At 37.3% G+C, this 13,135-nt stretch overlaps 1 protein-coding gene across 2 annotated transcripts in view; it reads left to right on the forward strand.

Annotated features, from left to right (window-relative positions):
• Positions 1-13,135, forward strand: part of MALRD1 (MAM and LDL receptor class A domain containing 1) — a 776,428-nt gene that overhangs the window by 260,072 nt on the left and 503,221 nt on the right. For both annotated transcript variants that reach the window (XM_078450377.2, XM_078450378.2), the window contains exons 21-22: positions 6,915-7,091; positions 10,307-10,469. In XM_078450377.2, coding sequence (XP_078306503.2) covers positions 6,915-7,091; positions 10,307-10,469 — 340 coding nt within the window. The remainder of the gene's footprint in view (positions 1-6,914; positions 7,092-10,306; positions 10,470-13,135) is intronic.

Consider the following 13,135-nt stretch of genomic DNA (forward strand, 5'->3'; position numbering starts at 1 on the left):
TATCAGTTACAGACCATGAGTCCTGGTTTTCTCGTTCAAGTTTTGGAAGAAAAATATGGACTTTAAAAAGCTGCCTGAACTGTGTGGTTTTAACATTGGCTTCATAGCAAAAGAAACATTGGGTTGAAACCACAAAGCCTGTTGAAGCTATAGGTTCCATAGAGGAATTTGATGTAATCTTGCCATCAGATGAAAATAAAAGCAAAAATGGTCAATAAAAATATTGCTCTTGATGATTACCAGTTTTTTTTCTCCTGTTAGCTGACATGGGATCAGCACTTACAGATTCACTTACAGACGTTGATTTGTTTTCAATATAAACTGATGATTTATTTACAGCATTTTTCCTCCTTGGCTAATAAAACAAAATAAAGCAAAAACTTATAAAGCACATACACACAGATGCAAAATATTGACCTGATCCCCCAGTGTGTGGATTGGCTCATTCCCTACAACTTTTATTTTATACTCAAAGTGACCGTAAGGAGTCACTTATTTCTTTTTTACCTGTTCCCTCAAAATCAACCTCTTTCCTTCATTCCTTCTTGTTCCTTCTAATGACATCACTGTTCTTTAGCAACCCAGGCTTGAAATTCCACAGCATTCTTTGCCATTCCCTTTAAAACTGCTCACTTGCAAATCCTGCTGACCTGTCTCCAAAATATTTCTCCCATCTCTTCTGTTTTTTCCCCTTGTTACCTTGGTTCAGAGTAGCGTTGACTTGAATGGTAAGCTTTTTAACCGCAAACTTTTACTAATTTTACCCCCAAAGTATGTGTGCTATAAATTAGGTTCTTCTCACTTTTTCCCAGAACATCAATTATGCACTTTTCCAGGTCAGCTCTTTCTCCTTTTCTAACTTCTGGTTGTTTCTAACTTAATTTTCAAATCCATTCTCTATTATGGATTGTACCTTCTTTGTTTCAATACTTTGATGAATATAGATTCTTGTTTTAAAACTAATCCAGGAGGATACTGGAGAGAAGACTTTTTAGGCAAGGTTAATCACATTTCTAGGGAAAGTAGACAAACTTAGCCATGCAATAGAATCCTGTGAATTTTTTGGCATCAGTGTATGATGATGTCACTCATTTCCAGAGTATGTAATAATGGAGAATGATGGCAAGGTGAAATCCCCTCACTTTGAATCCGATCTTCAGAGTAGATCTTAAGTAAGAATTGTTGCCAGACAACATTCAGATTTAAATATAAGTATCCCAAAGAATTATCTGTTTTGCACTCTTCTTTTGTCCAAACTACATTAGAAAAGCAAGACTAGTGTTCCCTTCAGAAGAACACATATGACAGTTTTCTATCTTGCACCAAGGGTTATTCGTGAGATAATTGGGTCATTTGTAAAACTAAAGCCATAACTACATGGCTTCACAACATACTGCTTACAAACTGGGAAAAACACTGCCCAAACACTTTTCATCCATCCTATTCTAAAAATTTAGACTTCCACATTATCAGAATTATTACTTGCTACAAATATCAATTATTAGAATGAATATCAGCATCCCAAGATTTTAGTGTTTTATTTCTCTCAGGCAAATTGTTACTAAGTCAGCGACATGTCTTGCAACTGATGATGGCTTAAAACTGAGAAAAGGGGCGCCTGGGTGGCGCAGTCGGTTAAGCGTCCGACTTCAGCCAGGTCACGATCTCGCGGTCCGGGAGTTCGAGCCCCACGTCAGGCTCTGTGCTGACGGCTCGGAGCCTGGAGCCTGTTTCCGATTCTGTGTCTCCCTCTCTCTCTGCCCCTCCCCCGTTCATGCTCTGTCTCTCTCTGTCCCAAAAATAAATAAAAAACGTTGAAAAAAAAAAAATTAAAAAAAAAAAAAAAAAAAAAAAACTGAGAAGGTAACCGTAGGATGCTTCAGCACAATTTTTCCGATGTCTTCTCCCACCCGCTGAATGGTTTTGGTTGTTTTCGTTGTTAAACTGATTGATTTGGTTGAATTCTTGGCATCCCTCCTCATTAACCTCAATGTCTCATCAGCTTTATCTATAAGTGCTTGTTGAAGGCTCCTTTCTTTCTGCAAACAGTAATGTTTGTTTCAGTGGGAATGAAAAGGCAAGGGAAAAAGTATGGGTACTTTTGTCTTCACTTTTAAGATCTCACCAGCAGCTTTTTACCTTATAATATTAAGCTGCTTGGTGTGTTTGTTACATTTGCCTCAGAACAATACATCCCATAAAAGCACTGGTGTTAAGGTCTTTCTACCATATTTTTCTAAAGGGAATACAATACATACCCCGAAAAAATACAAATTATTGGAAATATTTACAGTTTGATAAAAGACTTCAAGGGAACATCAAGAAATTTGACACTCATGATTGCAGTCTTAAATATTCTGGTTTTAGCATGTTTGGAGTAGTCTGGCAAAATACAGGAAGTTTATAGGAATATTAGCAATATACAGAAATATATAGAAAATATATAGGAAAAAAGTTGGCCAAAGCCTGTGGTCCATTCAATTTAGTATTTTAATTGTGCTTCTAGAAAGTGAAATTGGACAACTAAGTAACTTAATCTATTTTAAAGTTAAAAATTTACAATTTTGTCATCTTTTGTCTGAGAGAAATGCTAAATACCAAAAATGGACAAGGCTGTTAAAATACTTAGATTTTAGCTTGAAAATTGTTCAACTACTACTTCAGTCTATTTGTAGTCACTTTGATATACAATATAGTGTCTGTAAAGATGGCAAATACTTTGTACCACCTAGAAAATTTCATTGAATGCATGGGTGAAAGCACCAGTGTTTCTAAAGAGCTGATTTGTCGTTGCAGACGAGAAAAAAGACACCTCCAAAATATGTGGCAAACAGTGTATCACATAGCGGTTATAAATTCTATTCAAAGAATAGCTAACTTTTAGCAAAACCTACTCCTGGAAAGGAGACCTTATACGGACATTCAGTACGTTTATGCTGAATGTAGTTGTTTCGCCTTGTGGGTAGGACTATATTACTGTGTTCGGTGCAAAAGAAAAAAAAATACACTTTTACCCTGGAGATATTTCAGATTTTTAAATTTTCTGAAGATTGATCATGTTTAAACCTCAAGTAGACTTTTAGATTTTTTAAATTAAATATATATCTTACCATCAGAAGTCCCAGGAAAACCGTAGACATTGTTCCCTGGAGATAGATGAAGATCAACTAGACATATCAGTCAAAAAGTTCACATATTTATGGTATGTTGAAGCTGGCAATAATTTATTAAGGACTAGAAGTGTTAAAATACCGGTTTTATTTTCTTAATTACCAATGTGGGAATGGCTGTAGGGAGTGGAGTCTCATATAAAATAAATGGAAAATCTGTTTTATCAGAAAGATTACATTAGGGTAGCACGAAGTATACTTGCTACAAGCATTCACAGAGCAAGAACTTAGAATACTGAGTCCCTCTGGAGCCTGAGTCATCTACCTATGAGGACAGGTGCACAGGTGCGTTGGTTTCCCTGTGGCTTAGGGATGTGGAAGAAGATCAGCTCAAACCAGACTAATCTCTGCTTCTTAGTGTAAATTTCAGTCATTTACATTTCACCTTTGCAGTTTTGTTTAATATGCAATGTTTTTTGTGGTATTTTGTTCAAAGACACTGAACTCTATCATTGCCATCAACTCTAGCCTTTTAAGCAATTATAGATTAAAAATAACTGTCATAGCTTTTGCAATGGACTGAATGTTTGTAGGCTCCCAATATTCATATGTTGAAGCCCTCACACCCAATGTGATGGTATTTGGAGGTGGGACCTTTTAGGGGTAATTAGGACTAGAGTAGGTCATGAAAAGTGCTGCCCTCATGGTGGGATTAGTGCTCTTATTAGAAAAGGAGAGACGTAAGATCTCTCTCTCTCTCTCTGTCTATCTCTGTCTCTCTCTCTCTCTCTGTCTCTCTCTCTCTCTCTCTCTCTGCATGAGTATACAAAGCCATGAGAGGACATACCCAGAATCCGAGAATCCAACCATGCTGTCACCCTGATCTTGGACTTTCAGCCTCCATAACTCTGACAAATAAATTGTTGTTTAAGCCACCCAGTCTACAGTATTCTGTTATAGCAGTCCAAACTAAGATAGGCTTATTGTTCTAGATATGTTTCACTATTAAAATTGTTCAAAATTCATATTTAAAAAATTAACAAAACTTATCCATATACTACATGAAGTAATTTCTAGTATCCCCTGAGTTAGAGTATGATACTTTAGGAAATACTGCTTGAGGTCATTGCAGAGTAAAACAAGTTGACTTTCATGGTCGTTAGATGAAAGTCTGGGCCATCTTCACAGGCCGGAGAATGTGTCAGAAAGCTTGCAATCCTTTACATGCCTCAGTTTCCAAACTGAGTCTTGGCCTAACGATGTTTCAGGCCTCTGTTTTTCTTGTGCATGCCAGATGCCAAGGAATCAGGCACACACAACTCCATACTTATAAACACCACCGTTTCCAAAGTTTGGCTCAGGAGTAAGAGACACTTCCTCTGTTTACTCTTAAATACAAACATATTGGACTTACTTGGTTTTTAAGATGTACTCATTCTGGCAGAATAACAAGGAATAATGAGGACAGGACAAAGAATTTCAGGATCTTCCAATTTCTTTTTAACAGTACTGGTCCTTTTACCTATCATTCCTGGCTCACTTCTGATAGACTAAATGAGCTGTCTCTGTTTATCCTGAGCATTGGCTCATCAACCATCTTTTTCTAAGACATCCACTCATGTTCATGATATCTTCTTAAGGGGAACTATTACCTCATTTAAATTGAAATCAGGCCTAAGAATGCAAATATGACAACTGGTTTTAATAATATGGCAGACCAGGTGATCTGAACACTACGATACTGTATACACCTAGAAATGTCAAACACGCATTTATTTAAATGTTAAATTGGGCTTAAAAAAGAGAAATCTCCAGATGAGAGGAACCAAATATGGAAAAATAGAACAGGAGACATAATATGACTGTCAAAATTAAGAAGAAAATATAGAATAGATGAGAGGGAGGAAAAGGGTATAATGAAACCCAAGAGTGAATCCTAATGTCAGTTGTGGAAAACCAACAATGGATTGCTGAGTTTGCAAGGAAGGCCTGGACATGCATACCTGTTCTCTTAGTTTCCTCTTTTCTTTTTGGAGCTAGTTAGCTAAAGAGGGCATGAAATCTGCTTCGCTTCTTGCTGTAGTTCTCAATGGTAAGCTTCCGTACAGGAAGAGCTGGAAGTTTTCAGCACAGGTTATAACCTAGGCTGTTTCTTTCATGAGTTTTATACGTTAAAAGACCACTTGTCTATAGGTATAAATCATTTTCATCATTATCAATTTCATTATCAATCATTATCATTCATCAATATCATTACCAATATCATTATCATAACAAGTTGATATTTTGATCTCCCATCTGCTTCAGTCTTAGCTCTTAATTACTGCAAAACTTGAGCTAAGAAAGAAAGTACTACTTATTGGATTTTCCTCAGATTCCCAATAGCACCTGAATCCCCAGTCCTCTGGGTACCGGATGTTTGATATTGCTCAGGTCTCTGCTCTTTTCTCCAAACCCTGTGCTTTGGTTTATTAGTTCCCTGGGATTAAAGTAAAAGATTCACTCTTCTCTTCTGTGTCAGAACCACCTGCAAATCATTCTTCACACTAATGCTAGAAAAGTATTTCTTACAGTGGAAATTGTATACCTTGGCATTTCTCTACCAGTTTTTGTATTTATTTCAAGCCCTAAATTGGACCCACTTAGCCCTTTATGATGTGGTAATTGTCTACTGTCTAGTTCCACATCTAGTGACTATCTTATGCATTCTTACTCTATCACGAGATGTTCTCTGTGCCAAACTCTCACAGTTTTGTGAAACAAAAAACAACAGGCCAGTATATTTTTCTGCCTTCACACAAATCTTCTCTTATCATCCAAAAAGACCTTGTACCTTTTTTCATCTTGGCAGTAACTCATCATCCTTTAAAGCTAAAAACTTTTAACTTAAGCGTTACTTTTCTGGAAGTCTTCCATTTGTCCATCTGTTCATTTACTGTGTCATCCATTCATCCATCTTTCCACCTGTCTCTTAACTCATTCTACAGTGATTGTCTACCCACCATGTACTGTGGTCTGGGAATTGTGCTATGAATGCAGGAGTAAAAGGGTAGGTGTCGTTCTTCCCCCCATGGCGTCATAATCTGTATCATAAACATATCCCATGGAACCATAATGAAAGATTTACCCAAGTGCCTTATCCACTAGTCAGTAAGTTATTTTACAGCCATGATGGCATATTTGGCTTTCAATGCATTATACCTACATGTCCGTGGCACAGGGTGTTTTTAATAAATGCTGATGGACTAACTTGCTGTGTAAATTCTATAAATGTCTTCTAAGTTCTGTAATGTCATACATTATTACCTTAATTATGTAAATACATCCAGGTGACTACTTCTGGTTTAGTTCTCTCTTGCAACTTTGAATCCTGAATATCTGAAGACGTTTGAAACAGGGTGAGGAGATGTTGGATTAATTGTAGCAGGTGGAAGAACAAAGTTTCTTTACCTAATGGCCTAGAAGGTTTAACCAGGCCTTGACTCTGGTTCCTAATGCTAGCATCTGAGACTCCCTTGGTTCCCAGTGATCCTAGCCCTGCCCTCGAGCCTTCCATTTATTCAGCAAGTTTTGAGTAGTTTTTCTGTAATTTCCATCTGTACCTTCATCTATTTATATCCAGCTACTTGTTTTGCTAAGACCTAGAACTCCAACTTACATGCTTACATAAAGTTCAGCATATCACCAAAGGCCACCAAACATTCTTCATAATATTGAATGTGAAACATCTGTAGAAAAGCTTATTGTGTGAAATCTTACATGAAAAACCTGCTAAATGATGCCTGTATGTTATCTCTTATCAAGGTAATTTGCCAGTGGACCTCCCAACTCCACCTGAAATGTCAGCTCCAGTCACATTACCTCCACACAACTGTACAGACAGTGAATTTGTTTGCAGGTCCAGTGGTCACTGTGTTGAAAAAATCCAGAACTGTGATTTTAGATATGACTGTCCTGACCATTCAGATGAAGCATTCTGTGGTAGGTGAATTCCTATTTTGTGTTAAATATAGCCACAAAACAGACAGTACTAGTATAATCTCTAAGTAGCATGGCCTAGTGTCCTAGTTACAAATTTTCAACCTGGCTTAGAGCAGGTTTTAATATAAAAGCTATTCATATAGGAAATTATAGTAGAAGAATCAGCATTCATTCTTCTGTGCTGCTCAACAAGAGGTAAGTGTTTTTAAATTGAATTTTTTGGATTCAAAACACTTGTTTTTTTTTTTTTAATTTTTTAACATTTATTTATTTTTAAGACACAGAGAAAGATAGAGCACAAGTAGGGGAGGAGCAGAGAGAGAGGGAGACACAGAATCCGAAGCAGGGTCCAGGCTCCGAGCTGCCAGCACAGAGCCCAACGTGGGGCTCGAACTCACAAACCACGAGATCATGACCTGACTTGAAGTCGGACGCTCAACCACCTGAGCCACCCAGGCGCCCCAAGATTAAAAACACTCGTTTCATGGACTGTACTTGACTCCAAGACTACAGTTTACTAGTTCTTTTCTATCCATCCCTGTTTGTTTCTCTTCTACTCCTCACACTCGTGAAATGGGAATGTTTAAGGTGGAAGTATTATAAAACCCTCAAATTAGATGAATTTGTCCAAGTTTTCCATTGCCAAAATATAAAATGAATACTATGTTAAATGTGTAGAATTCATATGAACCAATACAAATGAACGCTTCAGTACCTGTGTCTCATTGAAAGATGGTTTTCATTTATTGGCATCTGCCAATCCATGGCATTTAAGGCAAATTTGTAATTTAAGAGTGAACTTCTTAGCAAAGACACAATCTTAGAGGAGAAAAATTAATCTGTGTCTGAGTGGACAAAGCACAAGATAGAGCAGAAGGAGTGAACACTTTCCCATGATTCCCCTTTCCTACTGTATATTGGATAGTATATGAATTTACTGTAATATTTCTCAAGTGTCTTGATGATATTAAGGGTTCGGGCCATGCAGAAAATACAGAGTATAGCTGAAACTGTAATTTGTCTTCTGTCAGCATTGTCAAGAAATTCTAAAACTTACAAAGTCAATTAAGGTTCATACTTAATTTAAGAAGAGAAATGCTTTTTAATGTACAAATATACAATAAATTAATCTAGACCCCAAAACTCATAAAATCAAAGCTAACTCACTGCGTGGATAAGAGGTTCTTAACCCTTAACTCAAGTTGGCGAGGAATATAGGCTACGCTTTGCAGATGGAAGATAAAGTAATGGAAGATTGTGTAGTATTCAGACTTCCTCATGGGGAGACAACATCCTCTCAGGATGGTACATAAGTTGTGGCGTTTCTAAAAGTTTACACAAAATCTAGTTAATTAATGAATGCCTTTAGCGAATACTGACTTTCTTCTTAGTTCAACTTTGTAATTTTAGTAATGTAATTTATGATGGGGTGGGAAGATTTGAGAAAGTTCTTCAAATGTCCTGACTGAAGGGCTCCTATTAAATTATTATTTTAAAAGCATGGTGTTATTTATTTATTTAAAAAAATTTTAATGTTTATTTATTTTTGAGACAGAAAGAGACAGAGCACGAGCAGGGGAGGGGCAGAGAGAGAGGGAGACACAGACTGCGAGGTAGGCTCCAGGCTCCCAGCCATCAGCACAGAGCCTGACGCGGGGCTCGAACTCATCAACCGTGAGATCATGACCTGAGCTGAAGTCAGACGCTCAACTGACTGAGCCACCCAGGCGCCCCTTATTTATTTATTTTAAATACCCATGAACTGAATTATTAAATTCTGAACAAATTATATGCTCTTGCCTCCACCATCTTTCTGTAAGATGAACTATAACTAAAAATCTGCCGGTTATGGTCTTACATTTTCCAATGTTTTTTTTTATTGTGTATAAAAAAACACAGCATGAGACCTACCCTCTTAACAAATTTTCAAGTGTACAATGCATTATGGTTGACTCTGGGTACAGTGTCTTGCAGCAAATCTTTGAGCTCATTTGTCTTGCTTGACTGAAACTTTATGCCTTCTAATTAAAAAAAAAAACAACAGTGATTCTTTTCTTTTTTAATGATATGAAAAACAAAATTCTACTGAATTTTAAATCTCTTCATAAGGGGCGCCTGGGTGGCGCAGTCGGTTAAGCGTCCGACTTCAGCCAGGTCACGATCTCGCGGTCCGGGAGTTCGAGCCCCGCGTCAGGCTCTGGGCTGATGGCTCGGAGCCTGGAGCCTGTTTCCGATTCTGTGTCTCCCTCTCTCTCTGCCCCTCCCCCGTTCATGCTCTGTCTCTCTCTGTCCCAAAAATAAAAAACGTTGAAAAAAAAAAATTAAATCTCTTCATAAGATAAATGTAATTATATGATCAATATTAACGTCAGAAATTAAATAACACACCTGAATGTCAAGATTAAAAATCACTTTTTATTTTTGATGGAGTGTTTCCTTCTCAAACTTTACACTAAATCATGAACTCAGCGATTTGCTAACACTGCTAATTCCATTTAAAAGCTGATGTGTCCACTACATCTTCTATGGCATACACAAGAACAGTGGATAATTTAAGACAGACCAAAAGGCACATGAACATGTTCAGAGAGAAAGAGGAAGAAAACATTTCGCACACAACCTATGTATTTCAAAAATCAGTGGACTTGTAATTTCATGTGATATTACAACATAGTCATTACAAGAATATTGAGAACTTTCAAGGAAAGAGGTCCAATATAGAAGTTATTGTAAATATTATTGCTTGGAACTTGAGTAGTTTGGAATTTGGACTAATTCCTTCAGAGACCAAAGTCAAGTTTAGCTCTATAATAATACTGTGGTTACAGAACAGACTTACCAGAACTTGGGTCGTGTAAGCAATGTAGGTATTATGTGAGAAGAAACTGCCAATGCTTAGATTGCTGCTTTAGGACCTGACTGAAATCTCACCTCCTTATCAAATTCTTTAGTTTTTGCATTTATTCCCATGTTATAGCTACTATAGATATTTGAATATAGTACACGCAGATTTCTTTAAAACTTTGCTAGTAACTATACAAATCATTTGCCTAATTATTTTAATGATGCTTAAATGATATAATAATAATAATAATAATAATAATGATAATAAAGAAGCCCAACAGTAAGAAAGTGCTTGATACAGGTAGAAATTGCCATTTATTGACACATTTATTGTGATTCGCTCATCTTGTCTTTATTCTTTTCTCTTCAAGCCATGAAAGTTTGCAGCTTTGAAAAAGGAAGCCTGTGTGAATGGTACCAGCCGATCCCAGAAAATTTAATTCGAGATTCAAACACATTCAGGTGGGGACTTGGCAATGGAACCAGTATTCATCATGGGGAAGAGAATCACAGGCCATCGGTGGATCATACAACGTAAGTGACTACATATTTTGAACATGTCTCTTAAGAACTGTGTGTTAAGCAGTTCCCAAATTCCTGACATACCACCTTACCGAAAGCCAATGCAATTATAAAGATGAATGTTTAAGTTACAGAGTAAGTGGGCTAAGTGCACTCTTTCATATAAAATTGAAAATAAAACCAATTATTTAGTTAAAAAAAGCTGTAAATACTCTTGTAAAAGTCATAGAAACTTGAGAAAAGTATAAGAAAAATAATTTGTAGTATCACTACTCGTTGAAAAGCACTGTTAATATATTGTTCAAAATGATCTGGGGCATCTGGCTGGCCCAGTGGGTAGAGCATGTGACTCTTGATCTCAGGGTTGTGAGTTCAAGCCCCGTGTTAGACATGGAGCCTATTTAAAAACATTTTTTTTAATTAAAAAGAATAAAATTATCTACTCTTTCCTTTCTCCCCTTCCCCCCACCCCGTGCCCCAAATCTGTTTTCCCTATTTCCTCCTTTTCTAGCTCATCTTTCTCCTTAACCCTTTTCCTCCTCTTCCAGTCTTTGATCTTCATTTATCTTGGTCTTTTGTTTCCAAGGCTTCATAGCTCATACCTTAACCTGTTTTGGAGTCCACAGATACGTTGAGTGCTGACTTCCTTAAGATCCCATCCTTCATTCTTTCCTTTTAGTGATTTCATAGAAGGACTACCGAAGACAACAAAGGGATCCCCATTTGTATTACCAAGAATGTTTTCAAAACCTTTGTACCTTCACACCTCTTTGTGGTTAAAGTTTCATGAGCCCCACTTCTGTGGCTTCTGTTTCAAAGAAAACTAATGGTGTGTCCACTGCCAGTCCATCGTTGCCTTGCCCAACGTGACCTGGTACTCAAGGAGAGCTACAATGTCTTCTGGGCTGACTTTTGCACTCTGATTTTCTGAGTTCTCTTTTGTGGTTTTGTTTTGTTAAAATGGTTCCAGTTTTACTATCATTCGATTTCAGGATTAGCAACCATGTTGCCCAAAGTATATATATATAGTAGCAGATATGAATACCAAGTGTTTTGATCATGTTTGACAGTTGGCGATTAATTTTGGAAATTTCAGTATACAAATTTTCCTTGGGCTGCTTCTAATAAAAAAGCAAAGGATAATTTCAGAAAGTTTCTCTGGCACCTGCAAATAAACCACACTGAGTCAATCATCTGTATTTCCATAAAGAAAAAGGCAGACTAGAATCTCACTTGTATGTGGGAAAGGTATACATAGAAATGTGGTAGCTTATTATAAACACAGAAATATAATTTGCTTCTAACTTGTTTGTCTCTCCCCTCCCTGCAACCCCCAATAGACTGCACATTCTCTGAGGTGTCGCAGGGTCTGTGACTTCCCTTTTTATTGCATTATTTCTAAGTGACTGATATATAAAAAGTCTCCATAATTATTTGTTGAATGAATTAGTTGATGATAAGAACTTATGTATTTATGCTTTATACTTATATGCTGCAAAGCAAAAAATTAAATATATTTTATTTTATTTTTTTTAATTTTTTTTAACGTTTTATTTATTTTTGAGACAGAGAGAGACAGAGCATGAACAGGGGAGAGTCAGAGAGAGGGAGACACAGAATCTGAAACAGACTCCAGGCTCTGAGCTGTCAGCACAGAGCCCGACGCGGGGCTGGAACTCACCGACCGCGAGATCATGACCTGAGCCGAAGTCGGAAGCTTAACTGACTGAGCCACCCAGGCGCCCCAAAATTAAATATATTTTAAAGGAGAATATTTAATAATCAGATAATGTTTAATAGATGTGTTCCACATGACAATGAATCAGGAGAAGGGAGCAGTCCCTAAGCTTGTATCTCCCCTAGACTTCTCCTCTTTTTTCCAGGCTCTTTGTGCAGCCAGGGAAGGTTTGACATTTTTTCACTTTGTCGTAAGAAATAGTTTTTATGCACCAAATATCCAGCCTGCTCACTGGCCTATAGTAGATCTCCAAACTCTATTTTCCAAATTTTATTTTTTACATTTAAAGGAAAGCTTTTCTAATTTAGAAAATGCTTTTCTCTCTCAGATGTGTGGCTCCAGAAATTTAAAGCCAGGTTTTTAAGACCATTGTGTTAGAAATCGTTTTCAAGACCGATTTTGAAAATCAAAAAGCTCTGGGGCGCCTGGGTGGCTCAGTCGGTTAAACGTCCGACTTCAGCTCAGGTCACGATCTCGCGGTCCGTGAGTTCGAGCCCCGCGTCGGGCTCTGGGCTGATGGCTCAGCGCCTGGAGCCTGCTTCCGATTCTGTGTCTCCCTCTCTCTCTCTGACCCTCCCCTGTTCATGCTCTGTCTCTCTCTGTCTCAAAAATAAATAAAAACTTAAAAAAAAAAGAAAATCAAAAAGCTCTGCACCAGTTCTTTCTCCGTCTTCACATTCTGTGATCCCAGCTTTCCTTGTGGCAAAGATTGATTCAGGCTCAGGTTGGTGAAGATCATTCATAAACAAGTGCAAAAGAAAAAGAGCACATTATTATATTTCACAATATTCTCTCACTTGACATGTTAATGAGGCAATAAAAAGTCTAGAAAAGTTATGGTGGTGTGGGATGATGTAGGGAAGTTTTCATTGTGTAGTCAGATCTTAATGTGTGTGTTTCACGCATAAACAGATGTTCCAAGTGAGATTCTGCTGTTTTG

This window comes from Panthera onca, chromosome B4, assembly GCF_046562875.1.
Source record: "Panthera onca isolate mPanOnc1 chromosome B4, mPanOnc1 haplotype 2, whole genome shotgun sequence".
Lineage (NCBI taxonomy): Eukaryota > Metazoa > Chordata > Mammalia > Carnivora > Felidae > Panthera > Panthera onca.